At 39.1% G+C, this 16,757-nt stretch overlaps 1 protein-coding gene across 1 annotated transcript in view; it reads right to left on the minus strand.

Annotated features, from left to right (window-relative positions):
- Positions 1-16,757, minus strand: part of LOC309544330 (uncharacterized protein) — a 90,717-nt gene that overhangs the window by 38,812 nt on the left and 35,148 nt on the right. Inside the window, exons 3-7 of the mRNA XM_082243235.1 lie at positions 13,797-13,837; positions 11,415-11,501; positions 7,158-7,244; positions 5,464-5,632; positions 4,133-4,237 (exon numbers count right to left, since the gene is read on the minus strand). Coding sequence (XP_082099361.1) covers positions 4,133-4,237; positions 5,464-5,632; positions 7,158-7,244; positions 11,415-11,501; positions 13,797-13,837 — 489 coding nt within the window. The remainder of the gene's footprint in view (positions 1-4,132; positions 4,238-5,463; positions 5,633-7,157; positions 7,245-11,414; positions 11,502-13,796; positions 13,838-16,757) is intronic.

A 16,757-nucleotide genomic window follows, 5' to 3' on the forward strand; every position in this document is an offset into this window, starting at 1 on the left:
CCTAAATTATCAATTAAACCCTGCACTGTGGGCACTGCCCCACTGCAAGGGATAATTGCCAGGTTTCCCGCAGTTGGGCTTTAAAACTTGTAAAAATGACTAAGGTTATAGTTAGTATGACATGTAAGGGGCATTATAAAAATGGTTTCAAATTTGACAATATGGAGAATAATCTGAAATATTGTTGAAGGATGGGGCAATATTACTAATTGATTGTTACACAATAAGCAAGCAGTAAGATGTAGTAAAATTACTCAGTGAACCTGCATGCTGGCCATTTAAAAGCCTATACTAAAGTGCTCACCAATATAACATGTAAATTAAATTTACATAGACTGCCACACTGTAACACCTTTACCAAAGAAAACATGTCAAGGTAAATCAAATATTAGATATCTATTTGTCCTTTAGAGTGCTCAGTTTATAAAGCATGCGTTAAAGTGAGCACATGTATCTACACAAGAGTGTATGAATTCATACTCAGAGCATACTTGTGTCCAGGATGTTTTTCTGCCCTCATCAGAATTACCAAGTATACCAGGTCATGGCACAACTTATATTGCACATATCTTTGTGCTCAAGAGCAACCTTGATGCACCTGTAACTGAAATTTCACGGACAGTCCAGGCGTGTGAAGTCCCCTGTCATATGTAATTTTCATATTAAGCTATAAGCTTATACTTCACTACAAGAGAGGAAGAGAATTTATTAGGAAACTGCCTAATACAGAAAATAAATTAGCATTAGCTCTTTTGGCTCAGTGATATTTTAAGCTTCTTTAATGCCTACTGCATTTGGAAAAAATAAAGGAAGCTGCCGAGCTGTTCATTTTTGTTAACATTTAAAAAACAACTCATCTGTACTCATGGTTATGGGCTCTGAGGAATGAGCAGTGTCATCATGACCATTACAACTCAGTGGCCTGCAATGCAAGATTACTGCAGTTTGGCACTTACAGGGGTCTGAACTGGATCTTAGGCATATATTACTATAACCCACCATCTGTAATCAAGCTTAGCAACAATGTTAATTTTTATTCTTTTTAATTATGTATGTATCTTGCACTGTATCTCACCCACAATATCAAGACGCTTAAACTGCATAAATAATGGATTTCTTAGGATCAGTGCAAACTACTTTCAAAGCAAATAGTGACAAGCACGGAAATTGGAGGTCCCAATGGGATCTAATCAATAAACTTAGAATTCAAGGTATTGGTACTCTTTACCTGAGGGTCATTGAATCAAGCCAAATCAGTACACCTGGAGATCCCTTCAAGATATGAATATTGGATTAAAAGTCCAAAGTGCTCAGTCTCTTTTTCTAAGGGTCCTAGGATTGAGATCAAGCACTACATTGGGGCCTGGGATAAAACACCTAAAGGCTTCTGAGATGGGGCACCCAGGTAACAAATATGCCTTAGTCATGAAGACATTGAGTCAGGTAAGACATTCATATTTTTCAAGATACAGTATATAGTTACATAGTTAGTCAGGTTGAAAAAAGACACAAGTCCATCTGGCTCAACCGATTAAAAACAAAAAACAGAAAAGAAACACAACCATACCATCCCATATACACAATCCTATAACCAGCAGTTGATCCAGAGGAAGGCAAAAAATCCCAACAAAGCATGATCCAATTTGCTACAGCTGTGGAAAAAATAATTCCTTTCTGATCCCCAGAGAGGCAGTCGGATATTCCCTGGATCAACTTTACCTATAAATATCAGTATCCATTTATATTATGTACACCTAAGACAATATATATATACATATATTTAGCATTCCTTTTTCTGTTAAATATATTCTAATTATATTAGCACGTTTTTTGGTTTTTTTACTCTACTTTAATAATTTAAGTGAATTTATGCAGAAGTACATGGACTTTTAATAGACTTCAACAAGGTGGGACCTATGCTCTGCGTTTATCCACTATGCTTGTGAAATACAGATACAATCAATAGAAAAGAGACAGTGTGCTGCTAGTTAGGGTTGCACCGGTATCGGTATTGATGCCGATACTAAGCATTTGCACAGGTATGGGTGCTCGTGCAAATACACCGATACCCGAAACCTATATCTTCTGGCTCAGTTCTTTCAGCTGTCATTGGGATTTGCCAACTAACAGCTGAAATGTAAAGAAAAGAATGCTGGCAATTCTTGGTTGTTAAGGCGCAGGGCTGCTGTGTCCTTACCAACCAAAGACATTTTAGCTGTCAATGGGATTTCCCTCCCCGCCTCCTCCTCCTCTCCTGCCAGCTGTCAGCCTCCTGTCCTGGACCGACTCTGCAAACTCAGTGGGGGGAGTGGGGGGAGGGGGGGTCCCAAGATTCTGTGTACCAACAATCCAATTCCCCCCGCTGTACGTTAAAAAAACTTCTATGTGTCCCCTATTTTCAGTGCAGTGGTGTCCCTATGGAGGTGTGAGGGGTGCAAACCACACCCAGGTGCCACCCGTCACAAGGGTGACACCATTAGGTAACACTGTGGTAGGTTAGGAGGGGGAGAGCCATGCCGATGCTCATAGACTGTCCGTACACTCACAGAAGGTGAGAGAACTACAAATCCCACCGTGCAGTGTGGGCCTCACGCTGTAAACAAGCTTCCTAGTTATTGAGCAAGCGAGTGGAGCTTTTTCACTGCTGGCTATGAAAGTGAGCCTGGAGTGTGGTCTGGAGTGAAGGCAGAGATGGGGCAGGACAGGACAGCAATGTCTTCCCAGACTTTTGAGCTCCTTCAGGATCAAGGAGTCAGACTTGGCTTGAAAAAGGAGCGCGCAGTGCGCATGATCCAAAACGCGTCGTCAGCACACCGGAAGATCCTCAGACGGCGAGTGCGACTCACCCTGCGGTCCTAGCCTTAGTCTGACTCCAGATACACCACCTCACTTCCTGCTGGACAGGAACCGGAAAGACTCAGAGGATCACTGACCATTAGCGGTGGCCCCTTGCCGATCATGGACGCTGGAGGACCCACGTATCTACATTTACTTACTCAGATGTACGTTTTTAACCTTCCTAGTGGTATTCTCGAGCGTGGCTCGGGGTTAAATTTCAGAGCGAAAAGCGGTAACCCCGAGCCACACTCGGGGTACCGCCAGAAGCATCCCTGGATCCTGTAAAAGAGGTTTCTTACCTTGTCACCGGGATCCAGCGATGTGTCTCGGCGGTGTCTCGCGGCGGATCTTCCTCCCGATCGTCTCCGTGCCCCGGCTTCCGTCTCCTGCGACGTGACGTTCGCAGGGGGTGGAACCGGCGGCAAATTAAAATGTAAAACACACCAAACACAATGATACCATTCAAAATAAAAAAAAATCACATTAGTGTGCCCCCCATTGCCCTTTCCTGCAGTTTTACTGTACTTTTTATGTAAATATATATATAAATATATATATAAATATACATATATATACTGTATATATATGTATGTATGTATGTATATATATATATATATATATATATATATATATATATATAATATATGTATACATACATATATATAATATATATAATAAATGTATACAGTTGGTTTGGGCTGCTCATTCACAAGAATTACATGCATAATAATGGTACCGCTTTCAGCACCTAAAATCCAAAAGAATCATACCGCCAGGGAGGTTAATGTACCTTGCACATTAAATGTGTCAGTCTTTACTCAGAGGCGCCTGTCTTCTCTCTTTGTGTCTTGCATACTCATCACCCCTTTGCTTCTTCATCCTCATCACTCCTGTGCTTCTTCAGCCTCCCTTTCCCCCCCTTCTTCCCCCCCACCCTACCCTCACTTACCCTCCACCCTGTCCTCACCCAACTCCCTAACCCCACCCCCCCGCCCCACCTCCCTCTACCTACTCTTACTAAGCGATAGATATTGTAATTGGTATCGGCGAGTACTTTAAAAAAAGTATCGGTACTCAGTGTTAAAAAAATGGTATTGGTGCATCCCTAGTACTCGGTTGTTTTTTTACATATAAAATATCACTAAAGTCCTATGTTGTACTTGTATCAAGAGCAAAGGGAAAAGCACAGAGAAAAATTAGCTGGTATCCTAACAAAAACAAAAGGCCTATTTACAGAACTGACTGTATCACGTTGCTTGACAACACAACCAGAAATCAGGATGATGATTCTCACCTGCTCGACTTTTGAGGAACGACACTGATATGTGATCCAGTTCTTCAGGATTATCCTTCCACTTGGTAACTGGCTGCACAGTGGTCTTTGTCTTTTCAGTAACGTCTGAAAATGATGTAACAACAGTTGTTACAACAATATCAGGGCCATCTTATCAAATGGGCACACTGGGCAGTTACCCGGGGGCCCCACTTGCCCGGAGGGCCCCATCTGCCCAGCCAAGCATTAGTCCCAATTCCCATGTGCATCCCGCCGCCGATCTTAGCAGGTGGCAAGCTCCTGTCGGCACTGCGCTGCTGTCAGGCACTTAGGCTGTGGAGGGGGAGCCCACAACTTTAGGAATGACTGTCTGCCTCCACAGAAACAGGTACACACAGGACAGTCGAATCTGACTCCCATCCGTGTGTGTATTCACTGGACCGAGCCGCCGAACTTGGAAGCTGTCATTAGCCTGGTACTGCTGTACCAATAAATATCACCTTATTGATAATTTGCATTTTTATTCTCGTGGGTGATTGTGTAGGCAGGGCCCCAGTGCACTGCATTGCCTGGGGCCCTTTAATGCTCTTAAGATGGTACTGAACAATATGGTTCAACAGGTAATTTAATGCTCACCTAATACTTACTGATACTTATTAACTAGATACCAGCTGAGACCTAATTTTACTGTCCTTTCTATTGTTGCATTCTCTGTTTTCATGAATTTAAAGAGTTATCGGAGACGAGGATACTCAGTATTTTTTTGAGAGTACCATCACAAGTAAATCAGGCCAGTGACAAGCATATCAGAAATGGGGAAAGGTCTACCCGTGGTTGGCATTTATTAAGCTTGGCTGCTATACTACAAATAAGGATCTTAACAATTTGGTATGGGCTTGTGTGAGTTAGTATTTATACAAATTTCCCTAGCACAGCAGATTGATATACTGTAGTACATGGTGTAGTACATGTAATTCCAGGAGCAAGCAATGTGGCTATCAGTGATAATCTTTGTAACCAAACAACCTTAGGCATACCCAAATAACAACTGCAATCTGAAACTTAATAGATGCTATGCATCATAAAGTGTATGTACTGTATAATAATCAGGCAGACAAATTGCCAAAAATGGAACCTAAAATAACTGTTTTTGCAATATGTAGATAATGGTCACCTGATCTGTTGGTGGGGAGGTAAGACTTGCATTGACAGGTTCATAATATTGTAATTATCCATTAATAGAAGAGAGCAATGTGATGATGATATCTAAATAATAACATATAGTATGTGTTGTCTTTTATCACTTTATTATGCTATACCAAAATTATTAGAAAAAAAAAAACAAAACTTACTCTGTGATGCAGTCAAAAGGTGCTCTGTCAATGCCTGACCTATGACTCCTCTTGTTGGTTTAATAGCTGTTTCACCGAAACGTTCTTCCTTTGTTCGGTTTAAATTATTTTCGATAAAGTAGATATCATCTCTGAGCTGCGCAATTTGTGAGAAAACTAGTTCCAAACCCTGTAAAAATAAAATATATGTATTTTTAAGAAATAAATGATGATAATGATAATAATAATAGAGAACTGGCTCCAGGGGAGAGTTCAGAGGGTGGTGATAAACAGGGAGTACTCGGATTGGGCGGGTGTGGAAAGTGGGGTTCCCCAAGGTTCTGTCCTGGGGCCAATCCTGTTTAACTTATTCATAAATGATCTAGAGGAGTGGATATCCAGCACAATCTTGGTATTTGCAGACGATACTAAACTAAGCATGCCAATATCTTCTATGCAAGATGTGGAAAACTTACAAGAGGATCTGAACAAAATAATGGGGTGGGCAACTACATGGCAGATGAGGTTTAATGTTGAAAAATGTAAAATAATGCACCTGGGCATCAGTAATGTGAAAGCAAGCTACTCTCTGGGGGGGAAACCTCTGGGGGAGTCTAGGATGGAAAAGGACCTGGGGGTACTGGTAGACAACAGGCTTGGCAGTGGCATGCAATACCAAGCCGCTGCAAGCAAAGCGAACAGAATGCTGGGATGTATTAAAAATGGGATTCACTCCAGAAATAAAGATATTATTCTCCCACTCTACAAGACTCTGGTCCGGCCACATCTGGAGTATGCTGTCCAGTTCTGGGCACCGGTCCTCAGGAAGGATGTGCTGGAACTGGAGAGAGTCCAGAGAAGGGCAACAAAAATAATTAGGGGAATGGAGGACATCAGCTATGAGGAAAGACTGCAAACACTGAACTTATTCTCTCTAGAGAAGAGACAATTGAGGGGGGATATGATATCAATGTACAAATACTGTACTGGTGACCCTAGCATAAAGAACACACTTTTCAGAGAAAGGGAATACAATAAGACATGTGGCCACTCACTAAAACTTGAGGAAAAACGGTTTAGGCTTAAAATACGTTGGGGGGTTCTTTACTGTCAGAGCAGTAGGGATGTGGAATTCTCTTCCACAAGCAGTCGTATCAGCAGGGAGCATCGATAGTTTCAAAAAACTATTAGATGGTCACCTTAAAGACCACAACATACAGGGGTATACAATGTATGGTTAACAGAAAACACACACATCATAGGTTGAACTGCATAGACTGATGTCTTTTTTCAACCTCACAAACTATGTAACTATGTAAAAAATAATAATAATAATAATAGTAATAATATACCTATATGAAAACAATTTGACATTAATACATATTTCTAATAATTAAAATGATGCTGTAGCCATGCAATGCTACCTTGTGGTACCAAAAGTATACATTACAATATAATACATTACATCACTTCCAAAGTTGTATTCTGTCATATGAGAATTTTTTTACCTTTTATAACCATGTGTACTGGGCAAAGGAAAGTGCTCAGTCAATATAATTGCCAGGTAACAAGCAATTTTGCAAAAAGGGGTCAGAAATTGCAGTCTAAAAGGTTTTTTTTTAATACAAAAACAAGCAAAAGTAATTATGAATATAATAAAGCAAACTGATACATAGAAGAGAAAATACAATATCATCTTAAACTGTGCCTGTTACCTTTTGTCCTTGAGCTTGTTGATTAGATAGTAAAGTTTTTATTTCATCTCCTTGACTGGAAACAGCCTTTTTTAGTGATTTAATATTCTAAAATAACACATATTAACATATGATTAGAATAGCTTTTATAGCATAATGAAGTTCCATCATGATCAAACACACGGAGAGTACCATGAAATTATGAAAACTGATTATAGCTGTTTGTTCATATTTCACAGTCCCAAGTTTTTAAGCCTGATAAAATGTAGCTTAAGAATATGTAAATTATATGTAACACAAAAACCTGCAGTGATAAATACATAGTGTTGACTAGAGATGAGGCAATCTGGCTTGGTTTGGCTCAAGAACTTTCAGGTAACTTTTTCTCAAAGCTTCTCACATTTTTTCTCAAAGTTCTCAAAGTTTCTCAAAGTTAATGAACTTTGCAGTGAACTCATTTGAAGTCTTTGGAGGTGGCAAACTTTCCTATTCAATTATGGCCATTTGTAGAGTTAATAAGCAAACTATTGTAAAAAAAAAATGCATGAGGAGCCAGGCATTGTAATGGGGGATATCCACCCATATCCAAACAAAATAAAAAAATAAAACGGCACCTCTCCCTATATAGAATTGTGAACAACAAAAAAAGAAAGCAAGCGCTCTGGCTTAGGTTAGGTGGGATAGTGGCAGTACAATAAAAATTACATGTTAAAAAAGGACAACCAAAGGGGACATAAATGGACTATGGCTGGCAATAATAGGAATCGGGCAGAAGTACAATATATGGGTAAAAGTCCATTAAGTCCAAGTAAAATCCAAGTCCAATAAAGGAATGATGTATGTCAATAATGGATGTTTGCTGTTCTAAGGGCTAGCTCCGAAAAAACACAGATGAAGCCGGTACTGTGGATGCATATAAGGAAAGAAAGAACAGAGCGCCTCTAAGTGCAGCAATTTATTGTAGCAAATATCACAAATAATTATCAACTCACTAGATAGAAATGTAGTGTAGGCTTCACCCGCCAGGACCCTTGTGACTGATACCATCCCGGACGTACCACTGGAACTAACAAGCCTACACTACATTTCTATCTAGTGAGTTGATAATTATTTGTGATATTTGCTACAATAAATTGCTGCACTTAGAGGCGCTCTGTTCTTTCTTTCCTTATATAGAATTGTGAACTCTCCTTAACACCTTTGATCACACACTGGTAATATGGCTGTTGTGAGCCCACTCTTTTACAGATGCACAGCTGGGTTATCCATTCCATCAAATTATTGTCTATTGTGGTTCAGCTGCCCAGGGAATAAGGCATTATACTTCTTAATTTCTGTGGTGAACCTGCAAAGCTTTTTAGTCAAACGTTTTTAATTTATGAACTTTTAAAATCCATGATGATGGCAATCCCCATCCTAATATGTCCGCATACACAGTTGCACATATCCCCTTAAGTAGCTTGTCCTTCTATGAACATGCCGTTGTTCAAAATGGACATATAGTGCTTTTTTTTCCATTCCATAAGAGAAAAAACAGGGCTCTGTCCAATGTGATATATAACATTCTCTTGATATGCTTGTGTATTTATCCAAAGAAAATCTTTATAATCTAGTATTATTTTATTTTAAGAAATGCACATGATATGTTTATATTAGATAATGACTGTATGCAGGGTATACCAATTACCAAGCCTTTAAATAATGGTAATATTTGAACAATAGGGTCTGTTTATATAATGAAAAAGAATGGGTTTTTCACTGGTGGGGGCTCACCAACATTTACCATTCATATTCCTTACTTTATTTTCTTAGAAAAAATAATAAATAAATAAAAAAATAAATCTGATTGGTTGCTAATGACACAGTCTGATTTTTTTAAAAAAAAACATTGTTTTTTTTCCTTTTTTATAAATAGTTAATCTTTAATATTGAGTAGGATTTTATAGGCCTAACATCTAAAAAAAATTACACATATGCTTCAAGCTTTAATTCTTGGTTCTTTAAAGATTTGTGTATACTTAGTCTTTATTAATACATTAGAATCAGTCCAGAGATGCCCAGCTGCATTCATTGTATTTATGCCTGTGTTACAAATAATTTTGCTCTCCCATAAGCTCTCTTTGTGGACACTTATTTAGATACACCGAGAGCAGAGATGATGGAAAGTGATAAGTTATTGAAAGAGCATATAACACTTTAGACCTGCATGTTCCTTCCTGCTGGTCATTAGATTGTGTGGACTTTAGCTGTGCTGTGCCTATCAGTTACTGTTTCAGAAGCAGGAATGAGAATGTAATCAAGATACAGATGGGCAGACTGCAACGCTAATATTTACACCCTCCAGTGCCCAGCTCTCTCCCTGGGACATACAGTATCTCACAAAAGTGAGTACACCCCTCACATTTTTGTAAATATTTTATTGTAGCTTTTTGTGTGACAACACTGAAGAAATGACACTTTGCTACAATGTAAAGTAGTGAGTGTACAGCTTGTATAACAGTGTAAATTTTTTGTCCCCTCAAAATAACTCAACACACAGTCATTCATTTCTAAACGGTTGGCAACAAAAATGAGTACACTCCTAAGTCAAAAGGTCCAAATTGGGCCCAATTAGTCAGTTTTCTTCCCCGGTGTCATGTGACCTTTTTAGTGTTATGAGGTCTCAGGTGTGAATGTGGAGCAGGTATGTTAAATGTGGTGTTATCACTCTCACTTTCTCATACTGGTCACTGGAAGTTCAACATGGCACCTCGGGGCAAAGAATTCTCTGAGGATCTGAAAAAAGAATTATTGCTCCACATAAAGATGGCCTAGGGCTAGGCTATAAGAAGATTGCCAAGACCCTGAAACTGAGCTGCAACACGGTGGCCAAGACCATACAGTGGTAATAGGACAGGTTCCTCTCAGAACAGGCCCCGCCATGGTCAACCAAAGAAGTTGAGTGCACATGCTCAGCGTCATATCTAGAAGTTGTCTTTGGGAAATAGACGTATGAGTGCTGCCAGAATTGCTGCAGAGGTTGAAGGGGTGTGGGGGGGGGGGGGTGCGGTCAGCCTGTCAGTGCTCAGACCATACGCCACACACTGCATCAAATTGGCCTGCATTGCTGTTGTCCCAGAAGGAAGCCTCTTCTAAAGATGATGCACAAGAAAGCTGTGCATCATGTCAGTTTGCTGAAGACAAGCAGACTAAGGATTGGTTACTGGAACCATGTCCTGTGGTCTGATGAGACCAAGAAACGTATTTGGTTCACATGGTGTCAAGCGTGTGTGGTGGCAACCAGGTGAGGAGTACAAATATAAGTGTTTCTTGCCTACAGTTAAGCATGGTGGTCGGAGTGTCGTGGTATGGGGCTGCATGAGTGCTGCCGACACTGGGGAGCTACAATTCATGGAGGGAACCATGAACGCAAACATGTAGCAGAGTATGATCCCCTCCCTTCAGAGAATGGGCCACAGAGCAGTATTCCAACATGATAATGACCTGAGGGTAAAGGTGATGAACTGACCAAGCATGTCTCCAGACCTAAATCCTATTGAGCATATGTGGGGCATCATCAAATGGATGGTGGAGGAGCGCAAGGTCTCTAACATCCACCAGCTCCGTGATGTCATCATGGTGCAGTGGAAGAGGACTCTAGTGGCAACGTGTGAAGCTCTGGTGAACTCCATGCCCAAGGGGGTTAAGGCAGTGCTGGAAAATAATGGTGGCCACATAAATTTGGACATTTTGAATTTGGGGTGTACTCACTTTTGTTGCCAGTGGTTTAGACATTAATGGCTGTGTGTTGAGTTAATTAGAGGGGACAGCAACTTTACATTGTTATACAAGCTGTACACCCACTGCTTTACATTGCAGCAAAGTGTCATTTCTTCAGTGTTGTCATGAAAAGATATAATAAAATATTTACAAAAATGTGAGGGGTGTACTCACTTTTGTGAGATACTGTACATATCTAAAGGGTGCCTAGTTTTCTTCTTTCACTTTTGCAAAAAGCAGGAAATGCATGTATCACTCTCATGGTGGATGTTATGAGGAGCCAAAAAACTAAAGCTTCAACTACTGGGATGGACTTGAAGGTAAGCACACATTTTCAAAGTAAGAACATTTTTTCAGCAATACTAATGTAATGTTTTGTGTCAATGATTAATGCTTTTTATTAATTATTAATGTAATGAATGTGACTTAAGTACTCCTAAAGGAACGGCTAAGGAACATTTGAATTAATTTTTAGTGATAATAACTTCTCCTGGACAAGTATGTGTTCAAGTCACTTACAGTCTCCAGTGAATGAACTCTTTTTAGAATGTCTGGATCCATGTTATGAAATTCAGGCTGTAAATGTTCCATCTTTGGTTTAACACCCTATGCAAAATAACACATAGGAAAATTAGAGATTAATAGAAAAAATCTGAAGCCTTGTAAAAAAAAAAAAAAAAAAAATCTACAATAGGTAATCAAAACATTTTCTAAATTCCATGTCTTCTAATTGCTTTTTCCTTACTTTCTACATTTCCATTAAGCCATTTTTATTTCCTTCAACTATCCTTCGCAGCAGTGATGTACCTATAGCCATAACAGTCCAGGTGGCCTAACAGAGTCTTCCTAAAGTTAAAAGATCTATCTTTTTTTTTTAGCTAATAACGAATAAGCCATCATTTAAACTGGTTTTATTAAGGTTATAAAGTAATTATACATAGGAGTAATAACACTATTATACAATTAAAATAATATACTACCATGGTGTTCAGTACATGCTGGCTGTGATAATCAAGGGCATATCATTCACACTGTAGCCCTAAGATCTTATATTCCATAAAAGATCAGGTAATGCTAAAAATGCTAAATAAATAAAAATGTAATTGCACTGTTGGTCTTCTCTGGTAACTTATATCCACAGCACTGGTCCCTAGTAGAAAAGCTTGGGTGCCATCTCTACCTGAACATTAAACTTGTTTTTTTTTTTTTTTTACTCTAATTGGCTACTGATACAGATTAAATATGGGCATGCATTAAAAAAAGGGCATTGACATCACCAGCAATCCACCATGTGTAAAAAAAGCCCAATTTTATTGTTCAGGTACAGATGAGTTTGAAGGACGCCCAAGTTCATCTCTAGTGCTTAATATTGTCAAGATATTTTTGAAAAAAATATTGTCCAGATGATGCTGACTACTTCTTTAAATGTTATGTTAAAACTAATTACATCATTGTATTCATTGACACAGGTGAGTTTGCTGAATGGGGCATCAAAAGTCTGCTATGGAGCCCCATTAATAGTTGTTATGCCTATGCCTTTCCTTTGGCTATAAATAGCCTATGCACAAATAAAAATTGAATACTAACCTCACTGCTGATATACTAAATAGGCCCCTAGTTCCATGCAAATAAAGGGATTCTCTAAACATAGCAATACATTTTAATTGACAGCTCATCTCTGTGTATATGAAGACCCAAGTGGTACGTATCTATCATTGAGATATCTCAATAGAAGTGTCTTCTTCCTATATATATTTTGAGTGATTTGAAGTTTGGTTGAAGAAGGGTCTTTACCCGAAACGCGTAGGGTCTCTCCAGTTCTCCTCACCATCTGTACCCTGGAGTCTTCTATATTGAGTTTGAACTGTCATTGCATGCAATTTTAGCATATTACATTGTCATGTCTTCTGTTTCTTTTTTTGTCACATTTTTTTATTTTTTCTATGTATGTACAAAATAAAGTTTTGACGTTTTTTACTCATTTAAGTGTTCAGTCGCATTCATAGTCCCACCCATTGGGGGTTCTTCCTTTTTCTCTAAACACAGCAGCTGAATATATTTAGCATAGCCCTGTAGGGAATAATACACTAAGTAAAGTTTCACACTGAGGTTGGTTTCAATCGTGCAAGTTCAGCTGAACTCGCATGATTTCAAACAAGCATTTTCAGTCCGACTGTGGGGACAATTTCACAGACATCTGTGTGGGTTCCTGCACAGATGTCTATTGAAAGTGCCCCCCGAAGTTACCAAAAGTAGTACAGAAACTACTTTTGGGAATCGCTGTGGCGCCGCAAAGGCAACATTGCACCGATTTGGACGGGGCTATTGCCGGCATTTGGCTCCAATTTTACCAAACAGACTAATGTGAACGTGGGCTAAAGGTGCAGAAAGTGTTCTATTTACTTAGTAAGGAGAAGCTGATATAACTTTAAATACGCAATCATGTGCAGCTGGAAATTAAACAGTTTACACACAACTGGACAGTTGATTGAATACAGATACACAGTTGTTAAATCATGTAAAAAGAATTTTGAAACGTCAAACAGGAATTTGCTTTTCACATGACTGGTTAACTGAAGTAAACAGTTATATAAGTTATGTTGTGAAGATTCTCAACTCCTTTAGTGAATCAGCCTCAACCTGTTCTCTTTTAATAAACCGATCTCCTGATTCAGCTTGTATAATTGAAGTTTGTACAGCAAGCTTTTACTAAACAGTAATAGCCAACAGATTTCTTGAAACCTTTTCTTGACATCTTTAGAGCAATTTTCAGTTTGTAGATAGGAATTAGATGCAAAAAATCTGTGGGAGATCAGTAGCACTGATATGAAACAAAAGATTAAAAAAATAAAACAGTATTTTATTTAAAATGGCACTAGAGTTAAAACAATATGTTCTTACCAACTGGGATCCGTTCTCAAGTTTCAGGCTACTTTTATTATCTATATGATATAGAAGTCTTAAATTATAATATGCAACAAGATGCAGTAAAACATGAATACAGAAATGACATATATTGATTTGAAATATTTGATATAAAATAAGAAAATATACATTTGTTCCTTATTTATTCATTTCAAGGATACAAAAAAAATCATGGCATAATACTTCTAGAGAAATACATGGTGCTCTTAGAAAAAAATGTACTGTACATCTCTATTTTTATTTTGTTCGTGTGCAATGCAAAACAAACGTTTTCAAATCTAGTAATGATATGAAAATGTGACCGTCATTTAAAAACATATTTATTTAAAAAGAAATATCTAATGTTTTATTACAGCAATATTGTGCTAAGGCGCTTGCTCTGAATCTGTCTTTGGGGGGGGGGGGGTGTGTTCCTAAATATGAAGGTGGTTTTAGGAACATGATTACATTTTGCCAAACCTTCTGCTTTCAAATAGGTGCAAGAACTGTGCCAAGATGGCATCTATGAGAAGCCAATGACATCATCGAACACCAATAAGAATTCACAGTGTGAATCCCATCCCAAGTGCACACTCTTCTAAAATGGCAGTTGGAGCCTGCAATTGTATGAGTGTTTTCTGTATGTCTGCAATTGTCGGTTCGTTGTTATTTTAGGAGAGTCTGATTCCGACAGTTTAGTGTACTTGTTCAATCTAGTAAAACTGCTTTGGAACAAAAAACTCTTAGGCCTCTTTCACGCAGGCGGACCGTTCAGATCCACCTGTCAGTTTTTTTGGCGGATCTGAGCGGTCACCCCATACATGTCTATGGGGCATCGGATGTCAGCGGAGACATGTCCACTGACATCCAATCCGATCCGTCAAATCTGGATGGATGGAAACCCATCCTGATGGTCCGTTCCCATAGGGATGCATGGGGGGACCGTTCAGATCCACCAAAAAACTGACAGGCGGATCAGAACGGTCCGCCTGTGTGAAAGGGGCCTTAACAGCAGGTGCCTTCCTAGCCTTGGCCTCCCTCAAAGGTTGTGCCCCAGAGAACAGATCCAATGTCCCTCACTTGCCAGGTCTAAATTATTATGCTGAGAACATGAGAAGTTAATTAAACTGGGAGACACACTAATAGGCAGGTGTGTAGATCCCTGACTTCAACAGAGTCGCAGAGAGACAAATTATGTTTGCAGATTGTTCAAATTACTAGCATTTACAGTGCCTTGCGAAAGTATTCGGCCCCCTTGAACTTTGCGACCTTTTGCCACATTTCAGGCTTCAAACATAAAGATATAAAACTGTAATTTTTTGTGAAGAATCAACAACAAGTGGGACACAATCATGAAGTGGAACGAAATTTATTGGATATTTCAAACTTTGTTAACAAATAAAAAACTAATAAAATTGGGCGTGCAAAATTATTCAGCCTCCTTAAGTTAATACTTTGTAGCGCCACCTTTTCCTCCTTGCAAAACAGCTCGAGCTCACTGAGGTTGGATGGAGAGCATTTGTGAACAGCAGTTTTTAGTTCTTTCCACAGATTCTCGATTGGATTTAGGTCTGGACTTTGACTTGGCCATTCTAACACCTGGATATGTTTATTTGTGAACCATTCCATTGTATATTTTGCTTTATGTTTTGGATCATTGTCTTGTTGGAAGAAAAATCTCCGTCCCAGTCTCAGGTCTTTTGCAGACTCAATCAGGTTTTCTTCCAGAATGGTCCTGTATTTGGCTCCATCCATCTTCCCATCAATTTTAACCATCTTCCCTGTCCCTGCTGAAGAAAAGCAGGCCCAAACCATGATGCTACCACCACCATGTTTGACAGTAGGGATGGTGTGTTCAGGGTGATGAGCTGTGTTGCTTTTACGCCAAACATAACATTTTGCATTGTTGCCAAAAAGTTTGATTTTGGTTTCATCTGACCAGAGAACCTTCTTCCACATGTTTGGTGTGTCTCCCAGGTGGCTTGTGGCAAACTTTAAACGACACTTTTTATGGATATCTTTAAGAAATGGCTTTCTTCTTGCCACTCTTCCATAAAGGCCAGAACATAACAGTATCTCGGACCTGCCTTGTTCTTCATGATGCTCTCTGCTCTTTAACCGCTTGCCGACTGCTCACAGTATATTTACTGCGGCAGTCAGCCCCTCACAGGCAGAGTGACGTAGGTCTACGTCGCTCGCCTGTGAGGCTTTAACAGTGCAGTAACAGTGCATATATATAGCACTGATTACTGTAGAAATGTCACTGGTAACCCCAAAAGTGTCAAAAATGTCAGTCAAGGGTCCGATCTGTCCACCCCAATGTCGCTGTACCGCAAAAAAAATCGCAGATTGCCGCCATTACACGTTAAAAAAAAAAACACCAAAAATGACAGAAATCTTTCCCTTTGTTAGTAAACGCGATAACTTTTGCGCAAACCAATCAAAATAAGCTTTTTGCGATTTTTTTTACCAAACATAGGTAGCATAAAACAAATTGGCCAAAAATTTTAAAAAATTTTGATTTTTACATTTTTTTTTGGGGAATTTCATATAAAAAAATGTGAAAAATATTGTTATTTTTGCAAAATGTACGCTCTTTTTTTGTTTATAGCGCAAAAAGTAAAAATCGCACGGGTGATCAAATACCACCAAAAGAAAGCTCTGTTTGTGGGAAAAAAAGGACGCCAAATTAGTTTAGATACAGCGTCACACGACCGCGCAATTGTCTGTTAAAGTCACGCAGTGCCGAATCGCAAAATATCCTCTGGTCGTTTAGCAGGAAAATCCTCCGGGGCTTAAGTGGTTAAACGGACCTCTGAGACTATCACAGTGCAGGTGCATTTATACGGAGACTTGATTACACACAGGTGGATTCTATTTATCATCATTAGACATTTAGGTCAACATTGGATCATTCAGAGATCCTCACTGAACTTCTGGAGAGAGTTTGCTGCACTT

This window comes from Pelophylax lessonae (assembly GCF_965119305.1).
Source record: "Pelophylax lessonae genome assembly, chromosome: 1".
NCBI lineage: Eukaryota > Metazoa > Chordata > Amphibia > Anura > Ranidae > Pelophylax > Pelophylax lessonae.